The 15,999-nt window shown below is 32.9% G+C and overlaps 3 protein-coding genes across 3 annotated transcripts in view; 2 read left to right on the forward strand and 1 right to left on the reverse strand.

Moving 5' to 3' along the window:
* LOC107361609 (semaphorin 5c-like) overlaps nt 1–9,036 on the reverse strand; it is a 40,718-nt gene extending 31,682 nt beyond the window's left edge. Inside the window, exon 1 of the mRNA XM_015928450.2 lies at nt 8,395–9,036. Coding sequence (XP_015783936.2) covers nt 8,395–8,567 — 173 coding nt within the window. The 5' untranslated portion in view covers nt 8,568–9,036. The remainder of the gene's footprint in view (nt 1–8,394) is intronic.
* Nucleotides 22–5,801, forward strand: LOC107361599 (ATP-binding cassette sub-family C member 1). Its single transcript, XM_015928439.3, has 11 exons — nt 22–86; nt 153–329; nt 436–561; nt 925–1,062; nt 1,153–1,284; nt 1,344–1,877; nt 1,958–2,416; nt 2,520–2,666; nt 2,747–4,312; nt 4,382–4,810; nt 4,881–5,801. Exons 1-11 carry the CDS (start codon nt 51–53, stop codon nt 5,658–5,660), a joined length of 4,524 nt encoding a protein of 1,507 aa, XP_015783925.2. The 5' UTR covers nt 22–50; the 3' UTR covers nt 5,661–5,801.
* A 1,799-nt stretch (nt 9,037–10,835) lies between the features above and the next one.
* LOC107361639 (uncharacterized) lies at nt 10,836–13,472 on the forward strand. The gene is made up of 6 exons (XM_015928487.3): nt 10,836–11,087; nt 11,384–11,814; nt 12,425–12,547; nt 12,729–12,752; nt 13,010–13,179; nt 13,258–13,472. The coding sequence occupies exons 1-5, from the start codon at nt 10,906–10,908 to the stop codon at nt 13,156–13,158; spliced, it is 909 nt and encodes a 302-aa protein (XP_015783973.2). The 5' UTR covers nt 10,836–10,905; the 3' UTR covers nt 13,159–13,179; nt 13,258–13,472.
* Nucleotides 13,473–15,999: the final 2,527 nt, after the last annotated feature.

Raw genomic sequence — 15,999 nt, forward strand, 5'->3', positions numbered from 1 at the left:
AAATCGCATTGTAAAGAAGTTAGTTTTCTGGTTGCAACTCATTGTTCAACATGGTGCTTGAAAATTACTGTGGTTACAATGCATGGGTAAGTATCAGTTTATGAAATGTTTAAAGTAAAGTTAATTTTTAATTTTCAACAAAAATTGAACAGAACCTGAACAAGTTATGGAACTCTGAAACGCTACTATTTCCACCATGTTTAAGCGACACTGGACTACTTTGGATAGCCGCTGGATTCATCTGGATCTCGTGTCCATTTGCAATTCATTCAGTCGCTTCGAGTTCGGGTAAAAAGTTGCCCTGGACTTTACTCATTTTCACTAAAATAGTTGAGTATTTTAACCAGAAATGGATTTACACAATTACTAACTTTTTATCAATCTTTTTCCTCTTCCATTCATCTTTAAATCTTGGACTAATCGTATGACCATTAGATTGTTGGATTAATACTCATTGTGTCAAGTGCTTTTGAATTTATAAGTTCATTGATTGAACTTCGAAGTGATGAAATTACTTATCCAACTGATTATTATACTCCATTCATAAAACTATTGACTTATGTGAGTAAAAATTTATATTTTGTTTCCTTCGACGTGCTTTTTCAATTTCAATTTTGATCAAATCTATCGAAAAATATAACGCAATTAGGTTTTCAAGCATATCGATGAAATGCACCTAGTTATCAGTTTCCACCAACAAAGGTTTTTATTCAGTTTTTTTTCATAAAAAATGATGCAAGTGATTGTGTTGATCAATTGATTGGAGATTAATCAATGAGTGCAATCTGATTATTTTAGGAAAGCAAAAGTTAGATGCAACTGGTGATAACTTGATCAAAATGAGGAAAAGGTTCAACTACTAAAGATAATCTTTGATCAATATGTAACTAAATCCTTTCCTTTTGCAACACTTCGCTATAACAGATTTTGGCCTTTTTCTTAATATTACTTTATCGTCGTAAAGGAGCTCACACTTCAGGATTATTGTTCATTTTTTGGCTTCTTATGACAATCTATTCATCAATCAACTTTTCAACGTTAATAGCTTCCCTTAAATACCCTGTAAGTGGACAATCAAAAGTTAAATTTAATCATTCATACAAAACAATCGATTAATTTTTATGCATTTCTTTCCTAAATACGCACTTCAAGTCTGTACAGAGTTGGTCATTTGATAAAAGCGATATAATCAACAAATCGTTGCAAACTTCGGCAACAATTTGTCAATTGATTTTGTATTGTTTCGCCGATACTCGAAGACAAGTATTCACAGAAGACGTTCAGGTAAATTGATCATTAAGTCAATGAGCTTTAAATTGAGACATTTTTACTGTTAACTCTAGAATGAATGTCCATATGCAAGTTCATCGTTCATCAGTCGATTACTCTTTTTCTGGTACGATTCAATGGCACTCAAAGGATTCCGTAAAACGCTTACACAGGGTGACATGTGGAACCTGATTAGTGATAATCAAACACAAACAATTGAGAAACACTTTGATCCTCATTTACAATCTGCAACTGAATACATTCAATACAGCAATTATGATAAACCAACGACAAGTTCATCTCAAAGAAGGTCAACCCTTAAAGTTAGCATTTTGGGTGTTTTAATTAAAGCCTTTTGGCCAGTTCTACTGTTTGGTGCGATTTGCAAATTGATTTCAAGTTTACTGGTATTTGCAAGTCCACAGTTGATGGATGCACTTTTAACTTTCATCGTTTCCGATGAACCAGCTTGGAAAGGTTACACCATTGCAATCGGAATGTTTACCGCTGCTCTGTTCCAATCGATATTGGACTCGCAATATGAATTTTGGACACAAACAACTTCAATGAGAATGAGATCAGCCTTGTTGGCAACAATTTATCGAAAGGTAAAAAGGAAAAATCTAATTCAATTTTCTAATTCAAACATTTGAAAATCTAATTTCAACCTTTTTTCTGTTATCTTCAGAGTCTCAGGTTATCGAGTTTAGGAAGACGAGATTTCACTACAGGTGAAATTGTCAACCTAATGGCTGTTGATACTCAACGAATTGTTGACTATGTTAACATTGTTAATTTTGTTTGGTCTTCACCGGTTCAATTAGTTATCACTGTTTACCTATTATGGCGACAGTTGGGTGTTTCATCGATTGCTGGTTTAGCTATTATGTTGATCTTGGTTCCCTTTAATGGGTTGGTTACAACAAAGTTTAAAAATTGTCAACTTCGTTTGATGAAGGAAAAGGATGCTCGATCTAAATTGGTTTCTGAAGTTCTCAATGGAATGAAGGTGTTGAAATTGTATGCTTGGGAAGGAGCTTTTGGTGATATCATTGCATCAATCAGAAAGAATGAAATTGATGCGCTTAAAATGCAAGCAATCTGGTCAGCTGGAATTACATTTGCCTTTGCCTGTGCACCTTTCCTGGTAAGATTAAATCATGACACAAATCATTTTCAATGAGCTTTTTCATTGTTTGCTAAACTCAACGTTCACTCAACTCTCTCTACTTTTCATGTTTAATCATCAGATAACTGTCATCAGCTTTGCAACTTACGTGCTTATCGATAAAAGTCATGTTCTTGATGCAAACAAAGCATTTGTATCAATCTCATTGATTAACATTCTTAGTGGACCTTTAGCCTTTCTACCCATTGTGGTAACATATGGAGCTAATGTAAGTACACAAAATGACAATCAATTAAAGACGGAAATGATCAACTTAGAAATTCAATTTTCACGATTATTCTTTTTCAGTTCTTCATTTCAATTCGGCGGATAAACAAATATCTTCAAGGAGATGAACTGGATGAGGATGCAATCTTGCATGAAGTTGATCCAACAACCCCTGTAACAATACGAAATGCTTCCTTCTCATGGTCACCCGATGAAGAGGAAACCCTCAAAGACATTGACATGGAAGTTAGCAAGCAAAAGTTGGTTGCTATTGTTGGAACTGTTGGAAGCGGTAAATCATCTTTACTCTCGGCTTTGTTGGGTGATTTGTACAAGAAGCAGGGCTATGTTAATGTATATGGTAAAATAGCGTATGTACCTCAATCGGCTTGGATACAAAATGCAACGGTTCGAAACAACATCATCTTTGGATCACCTTTTGTCAAAGACAAGTACGACAAGGTAATTGAAGCTTGTGCACTGGCTCCTGATTTACAAATTTTAACTGGCGGTGATCAAACGGAAATTGGTGAGAGAGGAATCAACGTCTCGGGAGGTCAAAAACAGCGAATCTCCATTGCTCGAGCAGTTTACTCCAATTCCGACATTTACTTGCTTGATGATCCACTTTCAGCGGTTGATGCTCATGTAGCCAAACACTTGTTTGACAAAGTTATTGGACCAAAAGGTTTGCTCAAGAATAAAACTCGTCTTTTGGTGACTCACAGGATAACCTTTTTACCCCAAGTTGATCAAATAATTGTCATGAAAGATGGTAAATTCCGTGAAAGTGGAACTTATGCTGAGTTGATGGCTAAAAAGGGGGAATTTGCAGACTTTATTGTTCAATATTTGGCTGAACAGGGCGATGAATTGGATCCAGAAGCGGCAAGTTTGATAAAGACTTTGGCTCCTGAAATCGATGCTAAATTGTCACAGGCAAGATCTGAAGCTTCAAGTGGTTCACTAACCTCATCACTTCGCCAACGAAAGGGAACCTCAATGATTAGACGTCGTACATCAACAATAACAAGTGGACTAACTCAGGCTGGAGATGAAGTGAATGAGAAGGAAAACAAGTTCAAACTGATAGAGAGTGAAACAGCTGAAACTGGTTCGGTCAAGTTAAAGGTTTACCTCGACTATTTTGTGGCTATTGGAGTAACTGCTTGTATAATGTTGATCATTTTGTTTGGAGCTTCAAGTGCCTTCAATTTGGGTACCAATTTATGGTTAACTGCCTGGTCTGATGACTCGTTGAACCCAGCCAACAACAACAACACAGCTCTTCGTAACAAACGGCTTGGAGTTTACACAGCTTTAGGCTTGTCCGAGACCATTTTCACCCTTGCCAACACCATTGTTATGAACATTTGCATTGTGAATGGTGCCAAATGGATTCACGAGAAAATGTTGACTCGTCTAATTAGAGCTCCAATGTCATTTTTTGATACAACTCCATTGGGACGGATACTCAATCGATTCACCAAAGATATTGATACAGCTGATACAACAATTAGTTTCAATCTTCGTCTTCTTGTATCACAATTGTTCCGTACAATTGTATCCATTATAGTCATTTGTTTGGAAACAACCTATTTAATTGTCGTCATTATTGTTCTTGGTGTTGTTTACATTTTGGTCCAGGTAAAATATCATTTAATAATATCGCTCATTTTATTACATATTTGCTAACCTTTTCTCGTTTGTTGACAGAAATTTTACATTTCCAGTTCACGACAATTGCGTCGTATTGAATCAGTTACTCGATCACCAATTTACTCACACTTTTCGGAAACCGTTACAGGATCAACATCAATTCGAGCTTATGGAGCATCGGAAAGATTCACCAATGAAATGTACACTCGAATTGATATCAATCACAGTTCATTTTATCCCAATGTTGGTGCTAACCGTTGGTTAGCCATAAGACTTGAACTATTGGGTAACTTGATTGTAACGATAACAGCCTTGTTTGCCGTCATTACAAAAGGAGGATCAAGTCCTGGTACTACTGGACTATCAATCAGTTATGCATTACAAATTACAAGCATCTTGAACATGTTGGTTCGAGCAGTTTCAGATGTCGAGACAAACATTGTTTCAATTGAACGTTGCTTAGAGTATACAAGAGTACCTACTGAGGTAAGCATCAAATTCAACTAAAATTCAATTTCAAACTAAACAATAATTTTTGAAACTTTCATCTTTTCAGGCTCCATGGGTTATACCATCACATCGACCCAAAGATAATTGGCCCAAAAAGGGACAAATTTCGTTTAAAAGTTACTCAACTCGATATCGACCCGGTCTTGATCTTGTATTGAAGGACATTGTGTGTACCATCCAACCCAATGAAAAGGTTGGAATTGTTGGACGAACTGGAGCAGGTAAATCATCATTAACACTTGCCTTGTTCCGTCTAATTGAACCTGCAAGTGGAACCATTACCATTGATGAAGAGGATATAACGCAATTGGGACTTCACGATTTACGATCTCGACTGACGGTTATACCACAAGATCCAGTGCTTTTCTCGGGTTCCTTTAGACGTAACTTTGATCCATTTGATATGTACACTGATCGGGAAATTTGGCGTGCACTTGAACAAGCCCACTTGAAGAGTTTTGTTGACACTTTGGACTCGGGGTTGGAACATGAGATTGCTGAGGGAGGAGAGAATCTAAGTGTTGGTCAAAGGCAACTTGTTTGCCTGACTCGTGCTCTTCTGCGAAAGACCAAAGTTCTAATTCTTGATGAGGCAACAGCTGCAGTAGATGTTGAAACTGATGAACTGATTCAGGAAACAATCCGTAAAGAGTTTAAAAATTGTACCATTGTTACAATTGCCCACAGGTTAAACACAATTATGGATTACGATAAGATCATAGTCATGGATAAAGGTCAAATCATTGAATACGATTCACCTAAAAATCTTCTTGCCGATACTAAAACAGTCTTCTATTCAATGGCAAAAGATGCTAAACTTGTTTAAATTTTTTAACAAATTTTTTCTTTTTTAAACCTAAGTTTTAATCAAACATTTTTGATATATAATATTCATGCAAATATTCATTCATTAACTTCATGTATTTGGAAATAAATTAAATGACAAAATAAATTATTTTGTATTCAACTGAAAAAGCATTCAATTTTTATTGCAATCTAATGAAATAAAATGATATAACAAAACGAAATTGCTTTTTTCCTCAATTTACCTTTTTTATCATTCTGCTTCTTCCACCTTCGGAGGTCATTTAGAAGTCTCGGAAAAATATTTATCGAACATCTTAAAGTTTCCTAATCTTGTGTATATATTTATTTAAGGGTAATAATATCTCTAGCTTTTACCTATCTCTAGTAGTTGCAGCTCTCACATGGTTATCATTTGGGTTTACTCACCAATATCATCTTCAAATCTCATCTTGGAGAGTCTTTCACAAGATCTGAGAAAATAGTGAAACAAATCAAAGTAGCAATGATTAACGTGAAATCAGGTTTAATATGAATCAAGGATATTGTTTACTTTTCTGGTCAACAAATGATTACTAATTTTTGACCATCAATTGGCCAGTTTAATGAAACAATCATTCATTCAATCAATTTTTTAGATTAACTTCTAATGTGGTCTTCATCAATCTGTCCATTTGATGCTTTCAAATGAAACATTGTTTTTTTACATTGTATTAACAATATCAACAGGTTAACAAAAAAAAATCAAAGGTAATAAAGCAATTCATAATAAACTGTCGATTATTGTTTCTGGCTGTTTGCATTTTTCAAAAACAATATGATCAAGATTGATATACTTGTAAGGATATACACTCAACAGTGTGATATCAGTTACTCAAACACAATCATATCTTTCCTCTGTTCATCATCACTCTCACTGTTAGGCCTAACCAATTTGTTAATAGTTTTGCATTTCATGAAAATGATTGAATACTTTGGACAATTTGTGAGATCACCAAATCACTCAATAGCCATGTTAAATGTAGATGATGTACAATTTGCAAAGGACAAAGTCTCTTTTTTTTGGGTGAAAAAAAGCAGATTTGAAAACAGTGCATAGCAAATAGACAAAGAAACCGTGCAGATACAAAGTAAAGTTTGTTGAAAAAATAGACAGCAAATGTGTAATGAGGGAAATATGTGCTGATGAAGATGACAAGGACGAAGATGAAGGGGAAGACAAAGAAGAAGAGAAAGATTATGATGTCTTGAATGTGTCCAGGAAAGTATGTGATTTACAAAGAGATGATGATATGAGAAGGAAGAGAAGAGAATAGTTTTGAAAATTGTTTCCTTTGCTTCAACATCTTCAACATCTTTAGCAACTCTCAACATTTGGTGAACAAAAAAAAAGAGCCTCTTCTCTAGACGAAATTAACCTCTACAATATGACCTTTTGCCTCCGTGTGGGTCATTTTGTAATGGTAATAATATTTATTAGTAATGGTAGCAAAGTTGAACAAAATATCAAATTACAGTTAGACTACAGCGTAGGTAACATTAAATGTTAACAGAAAAATAGTTCAAGTTGAATTGCAAGTCGACTGGACCGATAACTGTTTTAAGAGTAGATTCAACTCTTAACCTGACTAGCATTGTATCTTGAATCTAACTTTAGACTCTTTTTTTTATTATTATTCAAAAATATCGAGCTTTAATTGAGTTAAAAATGACCAACAGTGATGGTGTTAATGATGATATCAACAGTCAACATTAACAACAAAAGTGAAGTGTGATGTATTAACAAAAAAATGAAAGTTGTAAGTAAAGGCACAATATTAGTCGTGAAAATGATTACTTTTATTCATTTAATCGTGCAAATGAGTCCGGAAATTATCTGGTAAACAACACTGATCATTGTTCTGATATGTAATATTTTGTCTACCTTTAACTTAAAACCTTTGATAGGTTCATCATGATCATCTTTTACAGCAAAATGATTCCATTGAAATGATCATCATAAACATTTCACCACTAAAAGCATCATCTAAAGAATATTATTGACAGTTACAAAATAATGGAAAACCTGATTTTAAGGTAGAAAAAAAAGCTAACCGAATATCAGGTAAACATAATGATTAAGATTGGAAGCTTTGGTAACACGCTTATCATTGGATAAAGTTGAGTTAACCGTTTATAAAAAAAAGTTGAAGTAAACATTACATTTGGTTTAAAGAAAATGAACCTTTTGTAATCAATATGGCGGGATATTTTTCAACACCATTATTGATCTTCAACAATAAGCTTTCAACTGTTTGATCATATTCTTTCATTTTCAAATTTCTGTTAATGTTTACTGATTACTGGACTTCTCTTTCTTTCTTACCTTACTTTATAACTTTTTTTTACTGCTGTTGGTTAACTGCTTAGCCCTGAGCTGTTGATTTGATTTGGTTAGTTGGTCGTAGGCTGATCATGTTTTCAAGTTGCCGCAATCAATCCAAAAAAAGTCAAAAGTTAATCAACCAGAAACACTCACACACAAGTTGAAACCATTTCAATGTTTTCGAATAAATTCAGGTAAATATTGAAACTGAAATGAAAATTATTCTACTGCTAAAAAACCGGGAAATAAACAACCATCAGAATCGTTTTAGTGTTGAATATCGTGGGCTTTTACTCATCATTTTTATCGTTATCTTCTTTCTATTTGAAGAAAGAGTTTAAAATTGGAAAGAATAGAAAACACGTGAAAAGAAAATATTTGATCAACTTACCTTGCACCAATAATTAGGTGACTTTGTGAGGGTTCAACTAAAATCTGGGCATAATGAAGTATATCCGGTGAGGTAAAAGTGTCCATTTGTTGACCACAACATAGAGTCACAAAAATTTGGCAAGTAAAAAAAGCTAATTTAAAATCCAATATCGATGACCCAAACATTTTCATTGCAAGTTGACAAAAACTGGTTAAATTATATCACAGACGGTTAGGTTTACGGTTTATTTTTGGGTTGAATTTTGAACAGGCGATAATAACATTCAATTAATCCAAATGTTGGTCACAAAATTTGATTAACAAAACATTAGTAGCCATATTTAATCCAAACAGTTGCTGGTTAGAAGGTAATTTCACACTATTAGTCATTGGAAAAGAAATGTTGATTTGATATTTTGATTTCTGGTTTCACTTTTTTTTCTGGTTGTCAGTTAAGTTGAAGGTAAAAATGGTTAACTTGTTCAATAGAAAGACAATTTACTTTTCATTGTAATCACACCAAGTTTTTGGGTTGTCCATAATTAAATTAATTGCTGTTATATTTACAAATAAGTTACAGTTAATGTAATCATGGCGACCAGATAAATGAAAATCTGATACAAGATAGTAATGTTAGTCTCAGCAAAGCAAACTTTCAACTGAAAACTCTTAAACTGAAAAAACAACATTTCCAAGCAAAACTCACTTTACTCTCTTCTTCTTCTTTCTTTTCCCTGATTCCCTCTTCTCTCTCTTTCTCTCTTTCTATTTAATCTTGGTTTATTCGTTATTTCTCTTTCTTTCTTCTCTCTCTCAGCCTTTCCTTTTCCTCTGTATTTACTCACAATTTCCTGTCTTAAACTTCTCTCTGTGATTTTTCAAACCAAACCTTAAAACTTCAAGTCAACCATTGAAAGTTAAACTTCATTAGTTGCTTCAAAATTGAATCTATTTTTGTTCATCAATTTATCCCAATGACCATTGAAGCAGGACTTTAAACTTAGATTAATGTTTTGACCATTCATTTAAACCCTTTTTGGTTAATTGTTTCTCTGTCAATTATGATTTGTTGCTTCTCAAAAATTTAAAATGTTTGATCGCCCAATAAGCGACATTTCATTTATTTTTGTCAATTTATTTCAATTCTGTTAACTTTTAGCCAGAGGTCAACTTTGAAAGACAATTTAAATCGCAATTATGTCATTTTACAATGCAAGTTAATAGTCAATTAATTTTTCATTTTCATCAATCACTGTTTGAACCTTTTTCTAGAGTCTCCATCTAGCGATATAGAATAAAACAAATTTCATGCATTCGCCATTTTACGTTACTTTTAGTTACCGGTTGAAAACATTGTAATGTGATGATGTTGCTGATGGTGATAACGATTGAATTTTAAAAGAAACGACTTGATAAAACAGAATCGTGTCTCAATCCAATCAAATACATCATCGTTTAAACGTATTTTGACTCCAATTACCGGTATAATACGCCAAGAATTAAAATGTAATCCATTTTGTTACTTTCAATTTTCATTCTCACTGGTTTAATAGCATGAAAGTTTAATTGATTAAGACGTTAGATTAAAGGATGAATTACTAAATGAATAGAAAAATACAAAAGCTGAATAACAATAAAGTGCTTAAGGAAGTGAGTATGGTTTATGACTAGCGTTTGATAGTTTATTATCCATCGATCATGACTAGCTGAACAAATCTTCGTATCTCTGATCTCTTGGCAGTTTTTAATAAATTTGCTTTCGGATTTCGATTGTATTTTTGTTCTGTTGTAGTTCAATTTTAAATTTGTTTAAAATTGTTTTACCATTTAAAAGATGTTTTTTCCATCTATAATTCAAGTTTTATCGATGTTGATTGAATGTACATTTATTGCACTCAGGAAAAAGAGTTTTGCGACAAGTCTTGATCGAGAGTGCATTTTTCATTTGTAAAGCAAATTCGGTTCGTGATTATAGTCTAGTGATTGAAGAGTAAATTGTGATTTATTCAAAGAATTTATGGAAATTGCTGTTTTGAAAAAAATTCAACAATCAAGTAATAGCAATCACGCCAAGACGTTATCATTGTAACCAACTGAAACCATGGTAAACCAACGTTAACATGGAAACGAAAAGTAATCAAAATGAACAGAGTAACGAAAGAGTTTCTTACTCCTAGCACCACAAGTCCTATTATACGGCAACAAATCTTAAAGGGTGCTGTGTCTGTAGACAATAATCTGATATATTATTAGATGAAAACGTCCAACACAAGGTGAAGGTTAAAATTTTCATTGGCCATTTCCGTCTTTTTCAGTTCGATCTCCATTCAGATAAAATATGGCAGGTATAACACGTTTAAGCTCATGCAGTCTCTGAAGCTCTTCTAATCTTATCCTTTAATCGTTTGATGATTGACGATCTTCCACTTTCACAAATCAAATATTTCATCATTTGCCAGTTTAGTTTTCATAGAAGCTGTTTATAACTGTTTACTGTTTGTCGTTTCGTCCAACTAAATAAAACAATTTGATGGCTTTTAACGGGCAAAAGTCATCTTTAGTGTCTACACTCACGATTGATAATCAACGAACCCAGATTCAGATGAATCAAAGACTACTCAAACATTCAACATTGTTACAAGTGTTAATAGTTGTTTCAATTTTATCAATTTTACCAAGTTCCAATGGTAAACCGTTGGAAAATGAAACTAGGTAAGTAAAGGGTGTAACAGGCAAAACTAAATGAGATCTAGATGTTGAATTAACAAAATTGGTCGGAGTAGACTCATTTGGACAAATTTCTTTAAGAGATGAATGCAAATTACATAAACGCATTAATTGACCATAGATGGTGTTAAATTTCAATATTCTTATCAAATTTCTTGATAAAAGTTGACCAGCTGTGTTCATTCAACATCTAGAGCTCAGACAGTTTTGCCTGTTTATCTTTTAGCAAAATGAAACATTTCTTGTTCTCATTTGATTTCTTCTTTTCTTTTGTTCCACAGTTTCAGTGATGAATTTTTCGAAAGACTACCTACAAAAGAGATTGTCTCGATAGGAACTGATGCCAATGAGTACGAGGATGGGTTGCAGGTTTACACTAGTCAAGAGTTTACTCGATCCTGTTTTGTCAAGATCAACTATAAACAAATGTGCATCGAGTATGAACCAAACTGCGAATTCAAGTTTGAATGGAGTTATCCTGAATCACTTTTGGAGCAAATCAATAAAGGGTTTGATCCAAGAATAAGGATTCAAGATGATCTGCCTGTTAGTCTAAAGAGTAATCCAGATTATCAGATTTACTCTTCTCATTTACTGATTAACAATACTGGCTACTCTCATCGTGGTAACTGGTCATGCAATTTCAAGTTCAGTAACAATGATAATGGTAAAATTGATTCATGGCAGCATGCGTTTAACATCGATATAATTGGTGAGTATTAAGTGAACAATTGAGTTAGTTTGAACATAGAAGGCTTCGTTCGTCTTTTCCACGGTTCTTTGACTGATATGCAAAACAAATATTGTTAGCGCTATAACTTTCATTAATTATGATATAAGATTATTTGCAACTTAAAGATGAATCTTATATTGGTCTTAGAAACAACAAGTATGAGTGTTGAGGCAAACTAGATACATATAAATGGATTCAACTAAAGAGTGCAACACCTAAAAACGCGCAGATGAAGTACGTAAATTTTATGCAGAAAATTTAGCGTTTTCACCAAATTTTATGATTAAGGTAAGATAGGTTTTCTTGTTACCTTCTTCATCTGTGGGTTTTTAAGTGCCATACCCTTTAGCATTTCTTAGCTGTTTGTCAATCAAATCCTGATTGTTGTCTATTTTCAATTACTCAGTCTCAATGTAAGTCATACTTGATCCTCAAGATGTCTGAGTTTCATTTGCTTCGTTATCAATCAAATCAAAAGTAAATCGTAAATAAATGTATTACTCAGTGAAAACTATCACAAAAGTCAGATAGTCTTAAGAATAAGACTGGAATGGAATAATTTGATTATCTTTTTTTGTGTTTTTTTCAGAAAATGGAGTTCGAGGTTCACCTTGTTCTACCAATGACCATTGTTCGAGTAATAACTGTAAAAATAATACTTGTGTTTGTGACGCTGATGCACCCTTTTTGGTTGGTGATTTATGCAAAAAAGGTAAGTTCTCAATGATTAGAATCTGAAGAAAATTGTGACAATTTTTTTCTGAATTTTATTGCTTTTAGTCAACTCAATTTGATGCAATTTCTAATTTCTATTTTTCTCACCCATTTCTTCTTGACATGTAATGTAATACTGTTCATATGCACAAAATTGACTGTTATTGCTACATAAAAAGAATTATCGCCATCATCAGATGAAGGTAAGTAGACGTTGCTAGAGCCATGAAAAAGTGTTGACTTTATTTTTGTCGATATCTTGAAACTTGAAAACTCAGACTTACATTCTTGAATTATTCATTATTATGATTGGATTATGAAAAAAACTGGGACAAAACCAATTTTCAAGATTTGAAAGAAAGTCAAGTCTATTGTCTGAAGTACAGATGGACTCGAATATTGCTCAGCTTCATGAGCTTCATGAGCTATTATGAACCGAAACTGTTATTTTCTTCAACAGATTCCTTCTGGATCAAACTTTGGCATGATTATGAAGCTTACATAATCATTGGAGGCTCAATTGCTGGTTTCTTGCTTTTTACTATTATTTGTTGTAAATATTGTGGAGGCAGGCAATGTAAATGTGTATGCACATGTAAATCAATCTAGTCGCAGGACTGGTCGAACCAGGTAAATTAGTTGAGCTCATCTTTTCATTACTCAAAACTTAATCTTGTCTCTTTTTTTCATTCTCTTAAACTCTTTCAGGGGTGCATTTGATGAACCGGTACATTTAAGCTGATTCTACACAAATGAGAGAGGAATGGATAACTTTACTCTGCATCCACCAAAATTTTTAATAAGTCTAGATTCTGAATGGACACATTGAATGTTATTTTCAAATTGACAAAAGTGATTTTAAATTATCTTCCAGTGCTTAAAATTTGAATAAAACTTGAAACAATAATAAGCAGGTCCTGAAATTTTACCAGGCGTATTTATTCCCTTATTTTGATCAATTTATCAAAGAACTTCCTAAATCAAATCGTACCAGTTAAGCATTTTATTGTTATTTTGAATGTTTTTAGCCGTTTGAAAGCTCATCTAACATCTTAATCAATTAAACGTTTATGTTTATTAAACCAGTGAGAATAAGAATTGAAAGCAACAACAGAAAACAAAATGGATTACATTTTAACTCTTCTTTGTATTATACCGGTAATTGGAGTCAAAATACGTTTAAATGATGATGCATTTGATTCGATTGAGACACGATTCTGTTTTATCAAGTCGTTTCTTTTAAAATTCAATCGTTATCATCATCAGCAACATCACCACATTACAATGTTTATCAACCGGTAACTCAATTTAAACTCACTTTATTTTCTGGTTTCTTCTTACTTCTAATTGAATCGGATATCGTTTCGTTTAACAAAATGAAATGAAAAGTTGAAAATTTGATAGCCTCAAGCAATGACAATCATCTTTAACATGATCATAATCAATTAATTGATTAACTTGGATAACTCTTCCTTCACTTGCTTGTTTCAATTTCCATTCCTATTGTTTTTAAACCTTTTTCTGTTCAATTACAATTTTTATGTGATCATCATTATCAATTGTTTTCCTGGTTAACTTTACAGTTTTATTTTAATTATGAAGATGATTTTTCATGAGATTAACAGTTTTTCGTCTCATTTGAAGATTTACCTTAATCACTCTGATGAACATGATTTTTAAGCCTTGAAGATCAATCACGATCATGTTGGTGTTAGTCTTGATTATAACTGATATTCCTGTTTGGCCTGGATTTTCTCTACAAGTGTTTATTGTTTTCTTTGAGAATCACAATTGAAAGTGAATCGAACGAGATGATGCTCAACAATTTAAATACACTGTTTATCAATCTTCATCTCTCACATAATTAACCATAAGGTCAAAGATGAGGGTGCATTCATTAAATGCTTGTTAAAATGATGCGCATCAAGCAAATGCCTTCATGGACATCAAAATAAAACAAATTGATCATTACATTATAATGTTTACCAACTGGTAACTCATTTAATCAAATGTAAAATGGTTGTTTTCAAATTGACTTAAATAACATGTATTTCTAGCTATATTGAATGTACTGTATTGTGTAATATTGTACTCACAAGGCAAGTTATTCAAGTCCCAACCACCGATTTTCATGTTTAATGGATCATCGCGAGATCACAGCAAATTGGTAAAAAATGGAATCTATTAAAAGTTAAAACAAAACAACTCTTCCATTTAATAGTCCAATCAACAGCATAAATTTATTAGAAATTACAACCATTATTGATGAATTATTAATTATTAGAGAATAAAAAACTTTAATACGATTGTTTTTATTGGAAAATAAATCGTTAGCATTCATGAACATTAAAAAATTGTTTTTAACCAACAAAATTTCATCAATAAAACTATTCAAATGAATTGAAGTCTATCACTTAGCTTATTTAGTCTATCATCAGGAAGTCTACCATCATTGAGTTTTGACCTCTTACCAATCACAAAGCGTTCAATTACTAAGATATTTTACAATGAGATTGAATATTCCCTTCAACGGATCCTTGAGATTAATCTTTCGTGATATTTATAGCAAAACAGATCAAGATCAATCTGCATTTGATACAATAAAAACTTATGCAGCAATTACACTTGGAAAAGTACCAATTGAATGGATTATTGATCAGAACGCTTTGAACGGTACTTGTGATTCATCCATTTGTTCACCACCTTACCTCCAGTCAATTCAATCTGGCCTCAATGATGCTTCATTCCCAGCAGAGGCAATGGAACTTTTTACATTGGTTCCAGAAAACATGAGTTTCAGTTCAATGATGGTCACTGATGATTGTGGTTTTGTCAACTTTTATACAGAAACTGCAGTTAAATCAAAATATCCCGGAATCTTGAACAGCTTTCAAGTAATTCAACTCAATGTTTACATTTTAATTGGTTTCTTGTTCGCACTCGGAGTTTACATTCATTTAGTTCGTGAGAAAAGTTTACCTTGGCCTTTCAAAGGCATAACAAAACAGCTTATTTATGGAAAATTTGGGCTCATAGTTTTGGTCATTTGTTATTTTGCCGTCTTTTATGTCTACGTATTATTATGCTCTTCATTTACGACCAACTATTCGATTCAATCTCGAGATGCACCTTTGGTTTATTTGGATGATCTCAACAAGTCAACTCAACTTGTAGCTGCAGATTATAATGGTTACTGTGCTGTCAAGATGACAAAATATTCAAATCGTATTGATACAGTTACGATTGAAAAATTCTCTAGCTATTTCCAGGATCATTTATTCGATGATAGAATCGTACGTTTTGGATCAGTGAATTCTATTGAGGGTTACATAAGAATATTTTGCAACTTAATGATCAACGTCAAGAAAACTGACAACTTTTACATTCATGTTAGTAATCAGCGTTATTTCAATACTTTACGGTTACTGGTTTATCACAAGTTCATCGAGA

The sequence above is a fragment of the Tetranychus urticae genome, chromosome 2, assembly GCF_039701765.1.
Source record: "Tetranychus urticae isolate SD_2017Ah chromosome 2, NJAU_TeUrti_SD_1.0, whole genome shotgun sequence".
Classification (NCBI taxonomy): domain Eukaryota; kingdom Metazoa; phylum Arthropoda; class Arachnida; order Trombidiformes; family Tetranychidae; genus Tetranychus; species Tetranychus urticae.